Source organism: Phyllostomus hastatus, unplaced genomic scaffold, assembly GCF_019186645.2.
Source record: "Phyllostomus hastatus isolate PE091 unplaced genomic scaffold, TTU_PhHast_1.1 phas_scaffold_501, whole genome shotgun sequence".
NCBI lineage: Eukaryota > Metazoa > Chordata > Mammalia > Chiroptera > Phyllostomidae > Phyllostomus > Phyllostomus hastatus.
The window spans coordinates 23,571,666-23,596,058 of record NW_025334033.1 but is presented as its reverse complement, the minus strand read 5'-3'; the positions used below and the strand labels follow the sequence as shown (position 1 = coordinate 23,596,058).

At 35.2% G+C, this 24,393-nt stretch overlaps 1 protein-coding gene across 6 annotated transcripts in view; it reads left to right on the top strand.

The window, feature by feature from the left end:
- Positions 1-24,393, top strand: part of SLTM (SAFB like transcription modulator) — a 47,396-nt gene that overhangs the window by 5,010 nt on the left and 17,993 nt on the right. For 2 of the 6 annotated variants that reach the window (XM_045822693.1, XM_045822697.1), the window contains exons 3-10: positions 6,724-6,788; positions 8,524-8,565; positions 9,442-9,639; positions 10,514-10,561; positions 17,253-17,280; positions 18,610-19,078; positions 19,683-19,732; positions 22,429-22,547. In XM_045822693.1, coding sequence (XP_045678649.1) covers positions 6,724-6,788; positions 8,524-8,565; positions 9,442-9,639; positions 10,514-10,561; positions 17,253-17,280; positions 18,610-19,078; positions 19,683-19,732; positions 22,429-22,547 — 1,019 coding nt within the window. The remainder of the gene's footprint in view (positions 1-6,723; positions 6,789-8,523; positions 8,566-9,441; positions 9,640-10,513; positions 10,562-17,252; positions 17,281-18,609; positions 19,079-19,682; positions 19,733-22,428; positions 22,548-24,393) is intronic. The other 4 variants (XM_045822695.1, XM_045822698.1, XM_045822696.1 and 1 more) reach the window with 4 other exon arrangements.

Below are 24,393 nucleotides of genomic sequence, written 5' to 3'. Positions count from 1 at the left end.
TTTTTTTAACTGCATTATGTTTGGATGTTAAGGAAAATTTAATCAAAATGTGACATTGAGAAGGTCTTTGGGGACAGAATTGTCGGATATTTTTGGGGTGCCCACTAGACTAGATGCTTTGACCTAGTCTTTTATTGACACTAGTCTCTGTAATGCCTACCATAGTGCTTGGCGCATAATAGGTGCTCAGAAAAATATATGTTGCATGATTACTGAGGGCCATATGGCGGGTTTCTTCACAATTGCTTTTAAAAATAACTCTATTTGGCCTTATATAATTGCATATTTCTTTGTAGAAAGCCTGTATATCAGAGATTAGTAGTGTTTACTATTTCTCAGCAGCACTAGTGACTTCTCTTTAAACTTTGTTATTTGCAAAGTATATTTACTTTTAGAACATGTAAATCATTGTACTATCTTTTTATTCCTCACCAAGTTCTTGGCTGTAGTGGAAAGACTCATAACTTTTGCTGGAATATTGTTCAGCCTCAGAGGTTGTATATGTCATTTTTTTTTTAAGATTTTATTTTTTTTATTCTTTGAGACAGAGAAAGGGAGGGAGAGGGAGAGAAACATCAAAGTGTAAGAGAAATGTTGATTGTTACCTCTCACATGCATCCCCACTGGAGATTGGGCCACAACCAAGGCATGTGTCCTGACCGGGAATTGAACCAGCAACCTTTTGCTTTGCAGGACCACATGCGACCAACTGAACTATACCAGTCAGGGCATGTATGTCATTTTCATTTTACAAAATCAGACCATTTTACCTCAGCCATTAAAACACATATTTGCCTTGTGCAGTTGTATACAGTGAATTATATTTATCATGAAGCTGTTATCATTAAGCTATTGTATGAAATATGGTGTGTGTCAAGGTAGATAAGTTTTTTTATTACTTTTTGTTTTCAGGTAAAATTTTCTAGTACTTTAAGACATTGTGGTTCTTCCAAGTCATTCCTTGTTGAGGCATTCTGAATTAGGAGTAGAGGACTTCAGATTGTATGTCAAAAAACTATAAATTGTCCAGGAATTAGAGGAAAAGAAATCATTATTAGTTGATTGCATCAGAAAGCACTTTAATGAAGAAGTTGTGCAATGGCTTAGGTTTTAATTGTGGAATTTACTAATTCATTTAATCAACTGTACTATAGTTCTCACATTCTGCAATAAGGGGAACTCAGTGTTGTGCAGTTCCAGGAGTTAGCCTTGCATTACAGTCCTGCCACCCTGGATTAGTACTTTGCATCTCGCTCTACTGTGCTGTTTTCCAGATAATAAAAAGTGAAATGTTTTCATTTAAAAAATAAGGTAATACAGAGAAGTACAAAAAATGAAAATTGCCTTAATTCCACCACCCTGAATTTGTTGTATATGTACATGTGCATGTCTTACAGGTTTATGTTTAAGGACCTTTTTTTTCCTTTTCAACAACTAAAATGGGTTCACATAATATATAGTATTTTGTTAAAGGTAGGTAGAGTTTACATTTTCTCTAGTCTGGAGAATCTGAAAACAACTTTCCTCTAATCTTCTCACTCTAGCTTCTTCAGTTATTTATGCTCACACATCGTGGTTCTCAATCTACCTTAGAGTCATTTGTGTTTTTAAAAATACATATACCAGGCTCCTGCCTCCTCCCAGAAATTTGGTTTCAGTTGCTCCATTGGGGGTCCAGGCACGAGTAGTTTCTGAAAGTTCTCCAGGGATTCTCATGCAGATAGAGTTAAGAACCCCTGACTCTAGACTTGAGCTTGAAACTCAGCATCATTTCCATTCATTTCTGCCTGTTAGTTTGCAAATTATTTCGTATGTTTTACAGTTTTCAAAAATTGTTCACATTGCTTTATTTGATTCTTAACAGCAGTGCTGTTAAGCAGGAGTATTTTCTTTTCATTGATAGAATAGAAAAGTACATTTGTGTTGCCTTTTAAAATATCCTGTGTGTGTATTCACGTGTGTGTGTGTGTGTGTGTGTGTGTTTAGGTTAGCTGTCTTTAGATGACAAAACTAGAGATTTTTTAAAGCATACTTTTGTTTTTTTTTTTTTTCAGATTTATTATATGATGAGTGTGATTTGTCTTTGTAGTAGACTCAAATATAATACAGTGACCTGTTGGGTGACTGCTGTGTATAAGACGGTGTGCAGGGCCTTTCAGAAAAATGACTTCATTAGTAAAATATTGGTTTAATAAAGAGGCTGAAGCGCATATGTAAACAATTAACACAAGGCACAGTCTGTGATTATTTTAAGATATTGCACGCAGTTGAGGAGAGGTTGTTCCTGGACACATTAAATGTTCCTCAGTTTGGCTTAAACTCTGAATCTTCCCCCCATCTCCAATAGAAATTTTATGACTAAATATTTTCTACATTTCATAGTTTATGTAACTGTTGAAGGGGGAAAGTTACTCAAGCCATGTTTTTTTGGCAAAATTCTACTCAATTAAGGGGTTTTTGTTTTGTTTTGCTTTGCTTTGGAGATATTTTTGAACTTGAAAAGGAAAATCACAAACTTTTAAGGACCAATTTGCCTTTGGAGGAGGAAACCAATTTATAATCCAGAATCCTTTTTTTAAAAACTTAAAAAAATTTGTTTTTATTTTAGGGAGGGACAGGTTGGGGGGGAGAGAGAGAAGGAGAAGTGCAACAATTTGTTGTTCCATTTACAGGAGCGCTCATTGGTTCATTCTTCTATGTGTCCTGACTGGGGATTGAACCCACAACCTTGGCATATTGTGTTGACACTCGAACCAACCAAGCCACCTCTCTGGGGCCAATCCAGAATCCTTTAAGCACAGTTATGAAATACAAAAGTTCTGGAAACGAAGTTTTTTCTTAAGTTTGGTGGCAAAATTAAGGCTATTTATATTCTTGATTTATCCCATTTGGTGTGAATCTGCATCTATTTCATTGCACAAATATTTCTGTAAATGATTGAAAGACACTTCAGAAGCCCCTTGGAAGTTGAGATTAATTAATGGTGTATATATACCATTGTACTCTTCTAAAATCTGAAAATTCTTTGTCCCAAAGCATGTCTGGCCCCAGCAGTTTCCTTAAGGATTTGTGGACCTACACAGATTTAAGTTGCGTAGATAAGGAGATGTTTCTAGTGTCATCCTCCCGTGGTTGTATACATTTTTACCTTGCCATTTTACTTTAGACCCTAAAATCATGCAGACAAACTCCAGTGTATTTTATGTAATTTCAAAATACTGATATGGTACTGCTATGATAGTAAGGTGTGATAAGTTCATTTTGCTTCCTTTTTTATTTTAAGATTTTATTTATTTACTTTTAGAGAGGAGAAAGGCAGGGAGAGAAACAGCAATATGTGGTTGCCTCTTGTATGCTCCCAACTGGGGACCTGGCCCACAACCCAGGCATGTGCCCTGACTGGGAATCAAACTGGCGATCCCTTGATGTGCAGTCTAGCACTCAATCCACTGAGCCACACCAGCCAGGGCATTTTTGTTTTTAAGAATATCTTTACCGCTCAGTTTACTTTCTAGTTTTGTTCCTCAAGTATTAAAGTAGGGTGTAACTACATGAAACTTTGTCAGCTCCCTCATCCTGGTCGTGCTACTGTCCTTTGGACCAGTTCACATTTATTGCAGCACATGACAAATTCCTGGAAGGACAAAAGATTATTTGGTTAGAGCTTTCATAGCACAAGCTTAAATGGGAGATAGGGATTAAAATGGTTACTCACTACACAAAAATGTGCCTAATGTGTTTCTTGTTGGAATTTAAGGGGGATTTGGTTTTTCTTTTTTATTTCTCATCTGTGACATAAAAGCTAGGAATCCGTAGATGTACTTTGTACCATATAAAAGTTGGGAGTTTACAGTACATACTGACAGGATAGGGAGGCACACCAAGCCAAAGAGGCACGTCACCTCTTTGTTTTATTGAGTACTGAATAGAAATCCAGACCTTGTTTACTACTAGCATCTAGCTTTGGACTTAAAACTCTTGTCAGTCAGGAAATACATAATACCTGAGTATCTGCTTGTTACACTGCATAGTACCTAGGCTGTAGGCCGGATGGCGAACATCATAGCTTTTTAAAATATGATTTATATTTTTGTGTGGGGGAAGGGTGATACTTTTTTCATAAAAGAATTATTTCAGTATAGTTTTTAATTCCAGATGTGTAAAACAAGCCCAAAGTTACAGATTATGAAAGCAGTCCAAGCTATATTGTTTAGTGTGCCTGTCAGGTTATTACTGCAGTTTCATCACTGTATATATGCAAAACCTGTCCTTATGGTTTTTATGTTTCCAAGCTGATGACACATTAAATGTCTGGTGCTTTCCTGTGGTAGAGCTGTTGAAACAGCAAGGGTAGTGATTTTGGACCTTCTTGTGTACCTCTGCCTCTTGTTGCCTGTTTGTCATGGGGCAAATTATGTAATCTCTGTCAGTCTCACATTTAAAAATTTTATAGATGTGGCTTATAGGACCTCTGTGTACAGTAAATGATAACATTTTTTAACAACTGGCCTGTTTTAGTACTTGAAGATCTAATGGTTTTGTGAGTTTTGAGGAGTAGAAATAGGCCTGGGTTTAAATCAGAGCATTGCCTTTACTAGTTTTGTAATGTGGTAACTTTTCAGCATTAGTTTCCTGTTTTTGTGAAATAGGGATATAGTTTCAGATACGAGGATAAAATAAATGCATTACTGTACATAAAGCACTTATCCTGGCACCTGGACTATGGAAGCACGTTAAGCAATGGTAGTGACTACTGCTGTTTCTTTGCTGTTTTTGTTGCTGGAGCGTAATTTGATTTTCCTTTAAAGTAAACGAAAGCAAGTGCAATTCATCATGGAGCATGCATAGTGTATAGTGTATAGTTTGTCTTGCTGAGAGCTGCCATCTCAAAGATAATATCTTTAAAATGAGTTAATTAACCACTCCTTAGTAGAATAATGTCTTTTAAGTAGGTCATAGTAAGATGTAGTGGAAAGAATTTGGGACTGGAAATGAGAAGCCTTGGCTTCCATTCTGACAGCACCACTTACTAGCTTTGGGAAAGCTATTTAACCTCTCAGTCTCCCTTCTCTTTTGTAAAGTTGTGAGTACCTGTCCCATTACCATAGGGTGCTTGGAAAAATCAATTGAGCTTTTTAAAAAGTGCTTTGCAAATTATAAAGTAGTTTGTAATAGTAAGGAGTAAATAATCTGTGGGTTAGTTGGTGGTGCCTATTGAGGTTGGAGTGGGTAGAAAGGTTCCTATATTTTTAAAAAGCTTATTTCTCCCCAAAGGTAACATTTATAAGTTTCTATATTTGGAACTCTCTCTAAATGTGAATTTTAGTGCACTCTTTTACTCCTGGTACTGTACCCCCAACCCTTGGGGAAAGAGCATCTTCATAAAAATTTTCAATAAATTAATAAACACTTTCTGATGAACAGACTTTCTTAGTCGTCACTTTTATAGTGACTTCTAATTTATATTTTCCCTAAAATATGAACACCAACATTCCAAATAGGAAGCGAATGGTGTACTAAGCTCCACACTTTCTCTTTTGATTCACACACATCCTCAGGGGCAGGGGCAGGCCCTCTTTTACCTCAGTGGGTAAAAGAAAAATCCCCACTTTTTTAATCTTGTTTTTCACATACCTGGAAGAGGCTAGAGAAAGGGAGAGATCCTGACTTTTTAACATAGTTACTGCACTGCCAAGCCCTCTACCCTGAGGTCTCCACAGCTGGAGAATAGGTATGTGGCTGTTCTTTTTAGAGGATGGGATAAATTGGTCCAGGAAAGAATATTCATGCACACTTCAAAATAAGCGAATTAAGATTTTTTTTTTTAAATAGTGAGTTTCCAGGAGCTGTGCTTTTAACAGCATTTCTAATGGATTATTAAGTAGGTTTTTGTGGACTAGTTGGAAAACAAACTTTTAGTATTGGCTCTGTGGAAATTTTGTTTGTTTTTTTTTGGTATGAAGAACATTTTTAAAGTTTCAACCGTGAATTAAAAGTTGAAGATGAGGGTTGGGTTGAGGAGGCCTACGGTCTATCTGGAAGCTGTTAACAGTTTTCATTATGAAGTAATTTCTACTTGCCTAAATCAGTTAAGTCAATCATTATGTTAGGGGCCCAGAACTATTTGTATGTAGGTATTTGGAGAAATATGAAATAACCATACAGGCAGTCACTGTACTAAATGAATTTTTTCTCTAAGTGGTGAAACAAGATATACTTAAGAATATAAGGCAATATATAATCAATTGATGGATTGTAAGGTACAGATTAAGTGTGAGTTTTATTTCAGAGAAAGCTTGTTGAAGAGAACTTAGGGTAAGGCTTTGGTGGTGGGGGATATGACTCTTGAACTTAGCTATCAGACATCTGGTTGTATCTACAGTTAGTAGAACACCATTGAAAGGTTCTGCTACTTCTGGGAGATTTGATGCTAGGGAATTTGAGTAGTGGAAAGAAAAATGTATTATATATGTCAAGTCCGTTACGATGATGGGTTCATATGTAGGATTGATTATTTGCACAGTTTATTTTAGTGAAACAGCATGACATTGTTAAAGCTTTTCTTGTTTGGGGCAGCCGTGGGCAGGTAGCTTATAAGTAGTCAGCATTGGCTTTGTCAGATGATTGGGAGTAGAGACTGGTACTACGGGATGCACTTCTGGATGTTTTTTGCTCTTAAAGTAATTAAGTATTGGTTGTTAGCCCATTTTCCTTCTTTCACAGGTAAAAAACAGGAAGCAGATGAGTTGAGTGGAGATGCTTCTGTGGAAGATGATGCTTTTGTCAAGGTAAAGTGTTAATTACCCAGGTTAAGATGTTTACTTGGAGCCTAGCGTTTTGCATGATGAACTCATGCATTTTACTTGAACGTTACTGAAGTATATAGGTAAAATATAGAGACTTATGTAATATTGTCATTCTCATTAATTTTCATAGTTGAAAAACATAGTAAATAACTTTACCTTTCTTTAATGAGACTAAAGCTAAAACTAATGTTTGTCTGGATTTTTGAGTAAAAATCTGAGATAGGGGCCAGAGTAAGAGCTACAGAACAATTGATATGTTAGTTCCTTGACAAGGTACTGCCATGAAAGGTATTGATAATTTACTTTTCATCTGCCCGTTGCAATTAGCTTGTGTATACAATACACAGAATCTAGATTAATGTGTCCTTAAAATAGAGAGAAAATTGCTGTTGTGTTGCTACTTAGTAAAGATCAAATTAACAAAATGGTTTTGCGCTTTAAAGATAAATAATTCAGGTCTTTTGGCTAAAAAAAGAATGTATTTAAAACTGAGCAGCCAGAAAAATAATGTATGTAATCTTATTTGGGGTAGTGGCAGTTTTGTATACCAAGTATTTTTTACTCGTAGTTAAGGTTTTTTTGTTTTCAGTTGACTGAAGCGTGATCAGCTACTTACTGATTATTAGGTCCTAAGTAGTGTGGCATTTGTAGGAATTATTTCATGAGCAGTGTTCCTCTTAAGTTGTGTACACAGGTACCCCTATGTGTTTTGTTCCCTGTACATAGTTAATCCATATTGTCCTAACATCTCTGGAGCCCGCATGCTCCACCACAAAAAATGCTGAGTCCATTCACCTGCCCATCTCTCCTCCCATCTAGGTCCCTATGCTCCCCATGTTACACAGAGACCATACACATCACACTTTGTACTTTGCACTTTGAGGGCAGGCACAGGAAGAAAGAATTGTTTGGTTGAGGAGTTAACCCTGAAATCAGATAATTTTAGACAATATTTTCCCAGGCATCCATTAAAATTGAAGATTGCATGCCTGAAATCAGCTTGTGTTTGATCCTTGGAGAGTTCTTCAATCTCTGTATTGTTTTCCTTGTGGTATATTTTCCTTTAGGTTTGTTCCCTTATTCTTATTTTTCTCTAGCTGTCTTTGCTAGTGAGTACATGATTAAGCAAAAAGTATCCATAATCTGGAAAAAACATTATTACTTAGTAAAAAACCTTTTAATTTATAAATGTCTAACTTTCAGTTCTTCAGTTCATAAACATAGTCATTTGAAATGTTAACAAGGAGATATATAGTCCTATTCAGCATAATAGTGCTGTCTCTACTATGTGCTGCAAAGGATGCTTTTGTGTTACTATTAAATGAACTTGGGCATACCGTCTAGAAGAGCAAGAACTTTTTTAAAGATCCTATTTAAATATATGTTCAGTTTCTTTTTTATATATTTTTTTACTTTGTGAGTATCAGCATATGCAATATATTTGATAGACATTAAGTTAATATACTTTCCTTGTCTTCCAGAGTTGGTAATTTTGAGTTTGGAATTCCTAGCAGGGGTGGGTCAGTATAACCTATTGCCTAGATGGATGAGTAATACAGGGCTTGCTTCCATTTTTTAAGTGAGGAGAATGGTCAGTGTTAGGCACTTTAGCTGAATTTCTCTTGGTGACTAAACTTGATTTTTCCTTATTTGCACCCATTCCTCTATGACATACAATCACTACGCCTCTTTCAATCCCCTGTGCTCCCTCACTCAGATGTGGTGCGGCGGGTCATCAGAGAGAGGCCCTGCTCCCCAGGTAACTCCACATTCCAAAACTATCATATTTCTTTTCTCGCACGCCCCCTTAGAAATTTCTTTTCCCTCACTGCAGTTCAGCTATGAATGATTAGTAGCCATGTCCCTGCCGTTTCCTTTTTTAACTCAGAAACCTTTTCTTAAACCTGCTAGATTTACTATAAGAAAGGAGGAAGGAATGTTCACTGCTTTCAACCCTGTTTCTGTAGTTAAAGAGGAAATCAAGCAGATTGCTGCCTTTCTTTGTTTCTACTGGAGTTACCGTGTACCTATAAACTTTGAAAGGCAAACAGACATTCCCTCAGAGATGTAATCCCAACCAATGCTCCTCTGCCTAACTGGCATTGTGGCCTAGTAATAGATTTTAAAACGAATACATTTAAGTTAATTGTTTGCACACTTTTGAAGAACAGACATTTGTATCACATTTGGGATTCCTTATTATTAATTAGAAATAAACCTTATAACATATGACCTCTAGGGTCTTTGAAGTTAAGTAAAGTATGGCACATGGAGAAATCAAGTCATTTCTTTGAAGCCGTATCTTCTAGGACAGCTCCTAGGGTGTCAATTGGTAACTATTAAATAACTGGAACTTGAGAGCATCTCTAGTAGCAGTCCAATTCATGTGTAGTTTAGTACGAGAGATTCGGTAACTCAGATATGTGGTTTAGTGACCTTGGTATTAGACTCCCTCTATTTTTAAAGGCATAGTTAATATAATATGTAAAGTAAAATGGTTGAACTTTGACTTTGGGAATAATGTCAACATATGGTAAAATTTAAAACATGTAGAGATGTAAATTACCAAAAACGTTTGGTGGCTAGCCTGCACTACTTTGCCTCTAGTTGTACCAAATTTTCTTACCATTAAAAGGACTGTGAATTGGAGAGTCAAGAGGCACATGAACAAGATGGAAATGATGAACTAAAGGACTCTGAAGAGTTTGGTGAAAATGAAGAAGAAACTGTGCATTCCAAGGAGTCACTTTCTGCAGAAGAAAACAAGAGAGCTCATGAATTAATAGAGGCAGAAGCAATAGAAGATATAGAGAAAGAGGACATCGAAAGTCAGGTCTTTAGCCAGTATTTTTAAAACATGACTCAGATAAACTAAGTATTAAATAATAAGTATTTTTTTCTAGCTCACTGTGGAAATCTCAGAATTCTTAAAAAAATATATTTTAAAGTTATAGTTGCCCAGAATCCTGTCATCTAAGATGACCTTTTTGATTTTTATTTTTCATATATATATATAACTTAGTAGTTATCATGCTATTTATTCCATGTAAAATTCTATATATTTCCATATAATAGCTTCGTAATCTGTGTTTTACACTAATATCGAACTGCTTTCTCTGTGTCTAATAGCCACTCCTTTAACTTGGAACATTTAAGTTTTAAGTTGTTTTTTTTACCCCAGTATGAATGAGTGCACCAGTTTTGCTCTGACCTTGCCACCATTACCTGGTGATAATTTTTTTTTTCTACTTTAGTAAATATAAATAATTAATTTGCATTTTCTTTAGTTATTATCACAGGTGGGGTGATTACTTTTGAGAGTACAATTTAAAACATATAATTTTAAAATTCTTTGAATGAAGTAGATGATTTGTTCCGCTTCTCTGTATGTTAGTACAATGTTCCTTAAGTAGATCGGTGGGTTACGGAGTCCCTGCTGTCAGTGCTTAGTCCAGCCTAGAAACCTCTTCCACCTTGCCTAGTAAATGAAGGGCTCGAGAAAGAGAGTTTCCTAATTCTTTATCAGTGGGACAGATTTTATGTTGGCATAGAAAATATAGTCTGAATTGTTAAGCATCAACTTAGTACCAATGGGATCATAGACACTGTATGGAACACAAGGCGAGTGGTAATTGAGTATAGCATAAAAACATTCTCATGTTACCCAGACATTTTGTAAAGCAGCTATTGTATACCCTTTTACTTAGGAAATTGAAGCTCAAGAAGGTGAAGATGATACCTTTCTAACAGCCCAAGTAAGTTTACATCTAGTACTATGAATTTGATATTGTGGGTGGAAGGGTTTGGAAGAGGAATCTTATTTTGACTTCGTAATTCTCTAATTCATAAAGCTGCCTTAAATTTAATGCTAAGGTATTTATGTGGTATATGCAAGATACTTAAAATTGGCAGCCAAAATTTCTGTTGCCACGAAGGTATTTGGAAGTTATTATAACAAGTTTTCTACCATTTTCACAATAAAAATGAAAGCAGTCCATCTTTTCTAGAAAACAACTCTGATTACCACTCTTGCAGGAAGCCCACATTCTACTTGATTTTCTTCTGTCACTTTGATATAAAATAAATCATTTAAAAATGCTAACCCCATTTAAAGCCTTATTTAAATTGTTTTTTTAAGATTTTATTTATTTTTTATTTTTAGAGAGGGAAGGGAGAGCGAAAGAGAGAGAGAGAAACGTCAATGTGTGGTTGCTGGGGGCCGTGGCCTGCAACCCAGGCATGTGCCCTGACTGGGAATTGAACCTGCGATGCTTTGGTTCACAGCCCGCGCTCAATCCACTGAGCTACAGCAGCCAGGGCTGCCTTATTTAAATTTTTGTTAATTTAACACTCCTAGGATGGGGCTGGTATAAAAATAATAAAAATCTAGAAATTTACTTGGGGTATGTATCCTGTGTTGAAAATGACCACTCTTCTGCTGTGTGTTAAAGTCTGTTTTTGGTATATGTGATATATATAATGTACATTTTAAAGCATGACCTATAGATGCTGTAAACAGACATTTATAGCTCAGTTTCCACAGTGTTTTTTAAAGTATCCTTTGTCTTTTTCCTTATTATCTGTACTCAAGAGCCCCTTGTTCATGTATGCTGTTTATTGTTTATTTTGTTGATTTTTAGAGAGAGAGGAAGGGGAGAGAAAGAAACATTAGTTTGTTGTTCCACTTATGCGTTCATTTGTTGATTCTTGTATGTGTCCTGATGAGGGATTGAACCTGCAACCTTCGCATATTGGAACAATGCTCTAACCAACTGAGCTACCTAGCCTGGATCTTATGTATCCTCTCTAAATTATATACTTTCAAGTATAGATAGAGATTTTCTCTGTTTACCAGAATTAGGAAAAATAGTGATCAGTTCTGTTTTTTTCCTCACTGTAATATTTACTAGATGTGTCTATTGTGGGGTTTATATTTATGGTGCTTATTAGCTCATTGCCTCTGGTCATGCCTTCTTTCCTGCAGCTTTCTTGCCTTTGACATGCTGGTGAGCCACCAATGCTGGTGAGGCTATATATTGGCTCTCTGTGTTTATTGCGATGGGGAGGAACTACAGCTCTGGGAGAAATGTTTCTGATAATTTAGTTACCTGGGAAGGAAATGTTAGGCCTGTGAAAGTCTATAGACTTGTTCTCCACACTGTCTCCAAATATGTGCATTTCTGAGTGATAAAGAGTAGATGAGGGAGATTAACTCTCACTAGTAATACTAGCAACCTAGATTACTAATTTGCAAAAAGGTGGAGTTGGGCTCCTCATACTTTGGCAACTAGCTTTTTAAATTTCCATCAAGGGCCTGTCCTGTAGTTGTGCAGGTTGTGAGTTGTGTGAAGGCATCATGTCTAAGGCTCCCCACTCACATAATAGTCCATATATTTATTATGTCTTAAGGAATGGATGTCTTTTTCTAACCTCACAAATTTTCATGGGTTAGAGATGGCCCTGCTCCTGTTCTATCCTGATAATGAAAAAGTTATTTCTCATCAAGGGGCAAGTTTTACTTTATTGTATCAAAAGATAGAAGTTACATCTTCAGAGAAATTCTCCTGAAGTTATATGACATTTTTCCTCTTTTTCTAAATACTCTGTAGTGAAACATCTAGAAACATAAATGTTCCAAGATCCTATAATGTTCTACTGTTTCTAAGCATGCTTAGTGAATATGTGACTATTGTCTCTCTGTGTACATTAAAGAATACTACAATAGTGTGGGACCCTCACCCAGCTTCAGCTGTTACCAATTCATGGGTGGTCTTATTTCATTAACTGCTTCATTCACTTTCCCTTTCTGCATTAGTCAAACGAGTCCTGGACATCATATTTCGCTTAAAATTTCCCACTATGTATCTCTAGAAGAGAACTCTTATTTTTTTATATTATCTTAATGTAAAATTTTAATTTCATCAAATATAGTTAGTATTCAGATGTTTAATTGTCTTTAGTGTTTTTTTTTTAAAACAGGTTTTGTTTGAATCTGGAAACAAATAAGATCCATACATTATGATTGATTGAAATAACTATTCAGGTCTCTTTTAATCTTTAGATTTTTCCTTCCATCCCCCCCATATTATTATTTTATTTTTTATATTTTTAAAGGATTTTATTTATTTATTTTAGAGGGAAGGGAGGGAGAAAGAGAGGGAGAAAAACACCAATGTGTGGTTACCTCTCACACGCCCCACACTGGAGACCTTACCTGGTTCGCAACCCAGGCATGTATCTGATAGGGAGTCAAACCAGCAACCCTTTGGTTCACAGGTCGGGGCTCAATCCACTGAGCCACACCAGTCAGGGCTGCTTTTTCTTTTTAACAAGAATGTTTTTCTTTTATTCTTACAATTTAAAATATATTCAAAATGACATTTTTACAATAGCCAAAACCTGTAACCAAAAAGTCAGAACTATAGTTTTATAAGCTTAACAAAATGGCCACATTCTAATTTAAGTATATTGATTATTAACACTGGGGGGAAAAATACTTTGGCTCCTAGGTGTTGCTTTTTAAAAAATTTAATCTGCAACTTCTTGTGAGTCTATAATTATTTCAAAATAAAAAGTTAGAAAATTTGATTCAGTTTTATAATTATTTAAATTACTTGCATGGTTCCAAAGTCAAAGCTATGAGACAAGTTATGTCTAAAAGTCCCCCTAATCCATCCTTTAATGGTGATTTTAAAAGTCATAATTTATCCTTCTATTATTTACCTTTAAAAATATAAGCAGATTGTCAGTGTATTTATGTAGAGATGTATTTATTTAAAGCCAGTCTTCAGGCTTTGACTTGAAGCTTAAATCTTTTGTCTTTAGACTTTAGCCTCTAGGCAGTTTGTCACACTAGGTAGAATTTGGTATGAATTATACTTTAATTAGTTAACTGACAAAATTGTGGTTTTGAGCAGGTTCTCTTAGTCAATTTCTATGTATATAAAATAAACATTATAATTCCTACCTGTTAGATTGATATGAGGATTAATTAGTCAGATCCTGGCACATACACAGTACACGTGTGTTTAGCGTTTATTTGTACTATTGTTTTACTACCTTTAAGACACCAGTTACTTGGGAATTTTCTGGAAATTTTTCTCAAAAATATTTATATTTGCTAATGCTTTAATTCTCAAAAACTTCCTCTAGTCTCAGTCTCTTCCGTCTTCTATGATCACACCATGAATGTTCTTTTCTCTGTTTGCCTTTGCCCCTAATGTTTTACTAACTGGAAGGGCCTTTCCTTTTTTTTGAGAAGTCTATATGTTTCTCAAAGCCAGATTTATCTCCATCTCCTCCATAAACCTTACTCTATTATCTCTCTTATGTAATGTTTTACCTTTTACAAAGAACTTTTTACGTCCATTATCTTATTTCATTCTATATTTCCCATTTAGGTCATATGGTATCTCTGTTTTATATGTGAACTTCACCTAGATAGATGACAATAGCACAGAGTAAAACTGTTGCAGTGGTAAAGACAGAATAAATACCTAGGTCTCATATGGCTCCTCTGGCATTTTTTCCACTAACTCACCGCACACTAGTAAATGTGGCTTCGTGAGCGCTGTCGTACACCACCTCTGTAGTGCTGCAGTCAGGCTCTCCACATGTGCAGCAGTGAGCGGTTAGTTCCATCCCTTCACTTCAAAATAGTGGTATCCCCACTACATTTATTCAGTACATTTATTCAACGACTGTTTATTGAGTGCTTATTATGTGCCAGATATTGTGTTTCCCATGATCGTTAGCAGATTGCCATATAGATACGGTTATTTTGAAGGTTTGTTTTAAATTAGCCAGGCTGACTGCAGTGTTTACAGACAAATCCAGGGAAGCCCTCCAGAAGTGGTCTTCTTACTTAGCATATAGAACGCACATGCATCACAAGGTTAACCTGGGGGAAGGTAATGGAGTGGGTACATAGCAAACACTTTGTTAACTGAAAAATAAGTCTTAGCCTTGCCTTCATCTCTTAGTAATCACTGCTTCTCCCAGGACAAATAAAAAGATATAGAGAAGCTTTGGGTTTGTGTCATGTCTGTGCACATATATCATTTAGACAGGAAACTGTTCCCACTTTCTTACTTGTGTTTCTTGCTTTGTTTTCTTATTGCAAGGGTTTTTTAGAGTTATTTTTGACTCATGGCTTACCCTTGGTAGCGCTATGTTTACTGCATGTAACTGCACAGTAAAATAAATGTGCAGTGATAGCTGGCTCATCTTTTCTGCTAGGCCTAGTTGTTTTTGCTTCACCCCTGTGGTAATTGATTTTATGTTCTAGGAGCTGGGTAAGAGTCTTCTCCTAGGGACATTTAAGTACATGCAATACAGCACTGTTTTTGAGAAACTAAAGTTATGAAATCCTTCAGAAAACATGTTGAATAATTAGAATATCTAAAATCCCTTCAGCCAAGTAAGGCAAACCTTACAAGTTAGTTTAGCAGCTAGAAATAATTGGTAGGCACTATAGCAGAAAGGGGTTTTTTAACCCCACATTATTTAAACTTTATTTTATAGAACAGCAAATAATTTGGCCATTTTTTTCCTTGAACCTCTCAGTATTTCATCTTTAAAAGATTAACTTGGAAGTGTGCTGATGGCATCACAGGCAGGCAAAGGAGAGGCAAGTCACATTCCCGAAGTCCATTTGTTCCCCTTTTATGTAGAAGTTAAGGAATTGCAGTTTATCCCTTCAATATCAATCTCTAAAGTCAAGGTGAACTTGTAAGAAAAAGATTTACCAATAATTGCAGCATAGCTCATCCTGCCAATCACTCCGCCCAAGTTAGGCATTTTTCTTTCCTTTCCAAGTATTGCAGATTAGAAATACAATGATTACAACTAAATTCAGTGCACTTCGTTTAAATAAAATAATATAGTACAACAATTGAGATTATTAGAACACAATATAATAGACTTATGTAATAAAATAGGATTTGCATTGCTATCAATAATCAACTTATTTTGGGCTATTTTACTTTCTAAGCGTGTGGCTGTGTGGGTTCATTGTTTGTGGCTTCCGTAATGTTACTTTAGTTTGTGAAACAAGTGGTCATTCCTTAATTGGGGCACTTGTGGGTTAACTTAAAGTTAAAAACGTCATTAAAATGATTTCTTAGAAATACAGTAGTTATCCAAATGTAATTTTGAGCATATGATAAAATATTTGCTATTTTAAGGAATACATGCTTTTATATGAATCTAAAATTGTGTTATAAGATAAATATGCCATTTAAAGTTGTATATATGGTTAAATGTTGCTGTAAGTCTTCTTTCACTGCTAGGCTGTCACTCTACAAGCCTGTGAGTAGTTCTTAAATTGTAGTCCCCGGACCAGCGGCATCAGCATCCTGTGAAAACTTGATAGAGGTGCAAATTCTCAAACCCCACTCCTAGCCTGAATCAGAAACTCTGGGGTTGGTGCTCAGCAACCTGTGCTTTAACAAGCCCTTCCAGGGATACTGATACAGACAGACTCAGAGTTTGAGAACCACTACCCTGAGGCTTTGTATGTGGTAAATGCACACCACCCTGACTGAAAATGACCTACTTCTACACAGGTTTTATTTTTAAAGTTGTAAATTAAAACATCCTTAATTTTTTTCAGTACTGGGATTATAATGCATATTACTTTGCTTATTCAATATGATCTTTAATTTGGTTCTATCTTTGTGTGATTCTATTAGGGATTCTGCAGTATTTGCTTGGTGTAAATAATATTTTTCCCTTTGTGGTATTCCTGTTCAAGCTAGCACATGTTTAATTTTAGATCAGGTGAAGATCACACATTTTAAAATCAGTCATTTAAAAAGACTTTTACTTATTTTGATTACCTGTATAGCACAAACACCCTGTTTTAAGTGGCTGGACACCAGTGTCTGTGACAACTGTGAACTCATTTTTAATAGCTAAGAAGGACAAATTTGAAACTAACTGCATTTGTAGTCTTTCTTCTTCTGAGATACCTAAAAGGGGAGTGTGGGTTTTTTTTGTTGTTTATTTTATATTAATATACATTTAAGCTCATGAAAGTGTATGTCTTCAGGTTTTATTTTCTGATACTAAGATTTTGAATAATATGCCTTAAGAGTGAGCTGAGTTACATAAAATAATCAGGTCATTCTTTTTATTGGCAGCTCTTAATATGAGTAATATTTGTGTTATATAAACCAGCTTTGAATACTGAAAAGAAATAATCCAGTACGTTGTTGAACTCATTTTTGATGGATTTGCCTGTTTTCTTGTCTAAAATCACATATATTAGGCATTTCTCTAAATGGGCTGTGGTTTTTATTGGAATATTCTACATGTGTTAGTGATTGGTATCTCTAATTAATATTGCTAAATTATATACTAATTTAAGATGACTGATTTTATACTACTACTAAAATCCAATTTTAAGTGAAATCATTTTACATTGGATTATTCTTTGACTTTCAGGATGGTGAGGAAGAAGAAAGTGAGAAAGGTATGTGTGACGCTGAGTAGAGTTTAAAATTGCTGACATTTAGAGAAACAGCACATTGTGTGAGAATAAGGCATACCTTATTTGAAGTCTTATTTTTGAAATAAGTTTATTGTCAAATTCATCAGTTTAGTGAATTAAGTTAGAATCTTGGTTTATTTTTCAATTGGCTTTAATTTTCTTTTCATATTTAAGATACATTCTAACTTATCAGTACATATCAGTTACTGAAGTGGACAATGCCATTTTTTATTTAACCAATTTTAATTAAAAAAAATGACTTTCAGGATACGGTAAGTTGATTATATCGTAAGACTGGCACTACAGTAACTCATACGTGCTTATTGGAGTTGTAGAATATATGCGGATAGTTAATTTGGCAACTCTTCCTAAAAATGGTGGGTAACCAGGAGACTGACTTTTTGTTTGTTGCTTACACAAACTTACATACAATCTTCTGACAGTTTTAGTACTTTAGGAGAGCTGTGGCATCCAATAATACAATTACAGGGCCATTGTAGCAATACATGTGGTCAGTACAAGATTATGGGAGCGTTCTTGGATCCTCCTTTGGACTAGAAAGGACCTGGAGCAGGGTTCTAAGCAGGAGAGAGTAAAAAAGCCTAGAGGCAATGATGAAGGAAAGCTACTGACTGAAAATCTCACAGACCTGAAATGAAGCCTTTCCATTTTGGGGGAATGCGAGACACCTTTGAAAACGATAACCATGGGACTGACCGGACAGGATGAAGACTGGAAATAACCGATTTCCTGAACATAATGGAGCAGGCCATCTTCGGAGCCTTTTGTAGCAGTTTTCCATATGATTCTGGACTACCCAAGAACTGAATAAGAAGAATGTAAAATATGGGGCCCTGAAATACTTCGAAGACTGACCGATATCCTCAGGCTGTGACCTTTCAAGACGTCACCATGGGAGTTGTGAAGGTCAGCAGGACTAAATCCCAAGATGATTTGAACACTGAATAACAAATCTTCACGTTTATCACTGTCTCATGGAGGAAAAAAATCTTCCATATGCCATTAACTTACAACCAGAAATGAAGAGCTGGTATCCTCAGGATGGAACCCTTTTCTCATTTTTGTTGTTTAGTATCTGTATGTAGAGATCATTTTTTTTTCCATGAAGAATAAGTGATCCTGGGTAAAGGATTGTTTATATTAGTTAATACCCTTGTGTTTTTTTTTTCCCTAACCTTCCATCAGTGCTAATAACTGGCTTTATATTTTCTAGGTCCTATTCTAGCTTATGAATATGAAATTGTTTAAACTTCTTGTTTTGCCATATTTATTCCTGTTAAATCCTCTTAGATATAGCAGGTTCTGGTGATGGTACACAAGAAGTATCTAAACCTCTTCCTTCAGAAGGGAACCTATCTGAGGCTGATCACACAGCTCATGAAGCGATGGAAGCTAATGCGACAGTGAAAGAAGCTGAGGATGACAACATCTCGGTCACAATCCAGGCTGAAGATGCCATCACTCTGGATTTTGATGGTGATGACCTCCTAGAAACAGGTAAAAATGTGAAAATTACAGATTCTGAAGCAAGTAAGCCAAAAGATGGGCAGGACGCCATTGCACAGAGCCCGGAGAAGGAAAGCAAGGATTATGAGATGAATGCGAACCGTAAAGATGGTAAGAAGGAAGACTGCGTGAAGGGTGATCCTGTCGAGAAGGAAGCCAGAGAAAGTTCTAAGAAAGCAGAATCTGGAGACAAAGAAAAGGATACTTTGAAGAAAGGGCCCTCGTCTACTGGGGCCTCTGGTCAAGCAAAGAGGTTTGTTTTTCTATGTCAGTTCTTTACGATACTGAATTCCAGCATTCAATAAGATCACTCTACATTAAGGGGGTGGCTTCAAGACCATGTGCAGTAATTAGTACTTATGATCCTGCCTATAATATTTTTGACCGTCATAAGTTACTTTAAAAAAATTTCAAGATCTTCATAATATGCAGTGTGTTCTACTGATTGCATTGTCGAATTGTCAGCATATATTTGTTTTTTTTGTTGTTTTTTGTTTTTTTTTCAAATTGACAATTTTTTTGTGTTTTATTTTTAAAAATCCTTGTGATGATGGTTAATGAACAACTATCAGTCCTAACAACACAAAATGAAGTCAAGTCCCAGTTCTGAAATCTGGAGAAGATGGCCATATATCCACTGAATAGAATTGTCAGAAAATCTAGATCTTCAGGCATCTTGGGGAAAATCAGTGCAAGAATCCTAAGGGAATCATTTGTTCAAATAACCTAATCTAGGCCTTTGGAATTGTTAACTTGTATGAATAGTACCAGTTTGAAATATAGTCAATATCAAGCTGTTCGATTTTTGTTTCTTTGTTTTTTGTTTTCAATTTTCTTCTGGTGATTTGCTTCTTTAGCTCTTCAAAGGAATCTAAAGACAGCAAGACATCATCCAAAGATGACAAAGGTAATGGATTCTTTTCCTACTTATTTCAGTGGTAAATGCATAATTTTATTAAAAAATTAATAATTGCATATGGTTTTCTTTAACATTTAGTCCTTAAAATTGACATGCTAAAAATTTTGGATGGCCTTTGTGTAAAACATGTTCGACTACAATGTACCCTTGGTGTGATTAAAAAGCATTACTCTTTGGTTAATTGTAAACTGGTTTGAGTATGCTAAAAGCCCATTTGGATGTGTTTTTAACCCTGTTTTCAAGCAAGTGTATTGGATATTAGTGTAATAGATATTTCATTTTCTTATTTCTGAAATTAAAAATTAAATTATAGTTTCAGAAGTATTTTCAGTTGTAGTTATTTGTAACCCCTATGCACTACCACAGCCTTTCCCCTGTTCTTTCTAGTAGGAAATGTGCTATGAATTATACTTGTGTATGCTTGTGGAGTATAATATTTAAAAGAAAATCAGTCTTTAACTTTTGGTTTTATGTTTTTCATTCTTCAAATCAGGGCACACTTCTAGAAACATAGTATGTAGTATGTTTTAATTCTTCAGAATTCACTTCCTAATTTGACTTACTGTGTGTTGATGGAAATCTTACAAGGAAAATAGTTTTATTTAAAATTCTTGTAAGTTTAAAGGTGCAATATTTGATTGGTTTTTGTTGCTTGTTGGGAAGTCTCTGGTTATCTAATGGCCATGCACTGTAGTTTCATCTTGCATGAAACTATCTGCTGTCTACATGAAAAATATTTCTTGTTTCCTAAAAAAGCATTTTTAGAGATATAATACCATTCAGGTAATACACTGTCCTAAACTGCCTCTTCAGTGGCCCCCAAGAGGAGTGTTATATGTCCTGTATAGTTCATTTAGTGTATTTTCTTGGCATATTTTAATTGTTGGAAATTTTAAAATTGATTTATTAAATTATAATTAATTGCAATACAAGCTGTCCCTTACAGCTTTGGTCAATAGGTAAGATATAATAAATTTATTAAGTGTTATCCTTTAAATTCAGAAGCAACAGTCTTGGTTAAATGTTAATTTTTTCTTATTAAAAATTTTTAAATCTGTAATCAGAGAAGTATGTGGGCCCACATGTTACTGGTAACATAAAAAAGATACATGGCGGGGTGGGCTGGGATGGGATGGTAGTAAAAGACAGAAAACTGTACTTGAACAACAATTAAAATAAAAAATAAAATAAATAAAAATAAAATAAATTTTAAAAAAGATACACAAACTTCTGGTTAACATTTCATAACATAAAACAGATCCTTTTGATAAATGTGTTCCTTAAGAATAGAAATGCAGCAACCATTAATATTTAAAATACTGAAGTCAGGTGTATGTTGTCTTTTCATAAGTCTACAATTGACTAAATTTTTTAAAGTATTTTTTAAAAATATTTTATTCATTTTTAGAGAGGGGGGAGAGGAGAGAGAGGGAGAGAAATATCAATGTGTGGTTATCTCTCATGTGCCCCATACTGGGGACCTGGCCTGCAACCCAGGCATGTGCCCTGACTAGGAATTGAACTGGTGACCCTTTGGTTCACAGCCTGTGCTCAATCCACTGAGCTACACCAGCCAGCACTAAAGTTTTAATTTATTGATTCTAGAGAGAGGGAGATGGGGTGAGACAGAGAAAGAGAAACAATGATTTTGTTATTTCACTTATTTATGAATTCATTGGTTGGTTGATTCTTGTGTGTGCCCTAGCCAGGTATCAAACCCACAGCCTTGGTGTACCAGGATGATGCTGTAACCAACTGAGCTAGCTACCTGGCCAGGGCCTACAGTGACTAATTTTTCAACTAAAACTTGTGGCATGTAGCTTTTAAAAATATTGAAAATTTTATTCTTTCTACATATATTAACTTGAAGTTATTAAAATTATTACTTTTAATTGCTTATATATTGTTTCTCTTAAAGTTGGTAATGATTAATTTCCAAATAAAGTCACATGAATGAAATTCCCCTTTTATAACAGCACATTTGAAGAAAAGCACTGAAAGGTGACTAACTAGACCTGTGTTCTAAGAAATGGCATCTATATATGTGAAACTGTAATTTGTGTATGGAAATAATACAGAAGTGATTCATATTACCATTTGTCTATTCTAAAAGAATGTTAAAGTTTCTGTTCTTACTCCTGTAATTTGTTTTATAAGATTGTGTTGTATTAAATCCAACATTATCCAACTGTATATAATTCCCACTTTCTCTTTCTCTAATAGAGAATGAAGGTGAGCTGGTTGGTTAGTCTTTGTTATTAAACATTTAAATTATTGAAAACAGTTTATCCCTTGCTTTGACTTTTCCCTCTTGCGCTCCCAATTTTTCCCATAACAAACACGGGTAATTAAACAGTCTTATATTCCTAGATGACTGTTTCCTGGTTGCCTGTATTTTCTTAGTTCAGTGGTAGAGTATAATTTATTAACACTTAACAGCAAAAGTCCAAGACATGTAGTTGATTTTTTTACCCACTTAAAACTCATGTAGTAGGAAGTATGCAGTGTTCAGACTTGATTCCTTACTGTAGTTGTATTGCCTATTATTGTGGTTGGTTTTGATATAGTAAGGTTATATTGTCACAGTTAAAAGAGAGGTTTTTATAAGTTTGAAAGACTTGTTCTAATAATTTTGTTTTTAAAACTCCAGTTGAGATACTTAAATGTCTGATATTAAATCCTAGGAAGTACAAGCAGTACTAGTGGTAGCAGTGGAGGCTCAACTAAAAATATCTGGGTTAGTGGACTTTCTTCTAATACCAAAGCTGCTGATTTGAAGAACCTCTTCGGCAAATATGGCAAGGTACATTCTTTTTACCTTTTTACCCATCTTTAGTATCTCCATTTGAAACGGGTTTATTCAAGACAGTATTATACAGAATCTTCTAATTTCTTGTTTCTCTTAGGACTGTTATAAGCATAATTATTGAGTTCTTTGGTAATGGTGAGTTTTATTATATCATGTCACTCTGAGCCCTAAGGATCTTTGTATTAAAAGCTCAAATTTGAGCCCACTTAAGTGAAGGACTGAGTTTGATTCATCACATTCGTCATGACTTTCCTAGGCCCTAGAACTGCTGAAGTTGATCTGGTCACCTGGAAGATATAGGCAGACTAGTATTAGGCAGTGTGATGTAGAATTGGACAAAACAAAAATGGCATAGTTCCTATTATCATAATTTCCAGTACAGTTCTGGAGAAAAATGTAAAACTGGTAAGAACGTACTTAATCGGGGTGATATGTACTATGACAAAAGACCACCGGGTACTATGAGAGCAACAGGAAAGGCTTTACTGTGGTTAGGAAAAGTTTCTCTGACATACAAGGAAGAACTAACAGAAGAGGAAAATAGTCAATAAGGAACTGAACATTTAATTAATAGTTGTTGGACAGAATTACAATTAACCTGTAACCCTTAGGGCACTCACTACTTCCTACCTGATATTTAAACATGCATCCTATGTTAACCTTCTCCAGGGTGAGCTCCTTGGTTACAGGGACCTTATCTGCTATGTGTGCGGATGGTAGGCTTTCCAGTATTTATTAAAGCAATATTGGTAAATACCCATTTATGAATATTATAAAAATCTATTCTGTTAATTTTAGGAGTTGACCGGGTTTTGTTTGTTTTCTAATTTAATTCAAAAGATCATACAGATACAGAACACTGAGAATTATCCCATTATCAGCCATGATACACTTTTTGTTTTATTTTCAGTGATTTATTATTAGAGATATAAAAACATCATTATGAGGTTGATGTTTTTGAGGACTAAAACTATTTAAGAATACCATACACTTGATAAAATTGCTGTTGGGGCAAGTTGGGTCTTTGACAGAGTTGAAGATAAAAAAGCTGAGTTTCCAGCTACCTACACCATACAGCCTACTAAATCCCGTTTACCTCTTTCTGGAATTATGTCTGTGTTCCTCTTTTTTGCACACTAGATTGTTCTCTCTTACCTTTTTTCTCACTCCCCCATCTCTGCCTTATATCTCCTAACTATTCATTTTATAGAAATGAAATTATTTGTTACTTTTATATTGGTATACATGGACAAATGGAAAATGTGCCTTTTTAAAGTATAATCTTCAGGATGTATTTTTAAGTTATTTTTTAAAAGATTTTATTTATTTTTAGACAGAGTGGAAGACAGGGAGACAGGAAGAGAAACATCAATGTGTGTTTGACTCTCACACGCCCCCTGCTGGTGATCTAGCCTGCAACCCACACATGTGCCCTGACTGGGAATCAAACCAACCACCTTTTGGTTCACAGACCAGCAGTCTGTCCTCTGAGCCACACTAGCCAGGGCTTAGGATGTATTTTTAAGACTGCTTTTTTACATGTGGCTGATTATTTTTGAAAGCTTCTTATAAACTCTTAGAACAGTGTTAAAACTCATTTAGAAACTTTTTAGACACTTACCCTTTTTTCCGCGCCCCCCCAAGAGACTCTCAGAGGGAGATGGCTATAACGGAACTTTTGGCCCAACTCTAATTGAAAATACTGTTTACTTTCATTAAGTGTACCATTACTTCATCGATGTGACTAATTGTATTTTGGCTACGTTTTTGAAAGAAATAAAAAGAAAAATTAAAAGTAGGTTAAATTGCTTTCCGATGCTTTAAATCATTCCTTTCAATA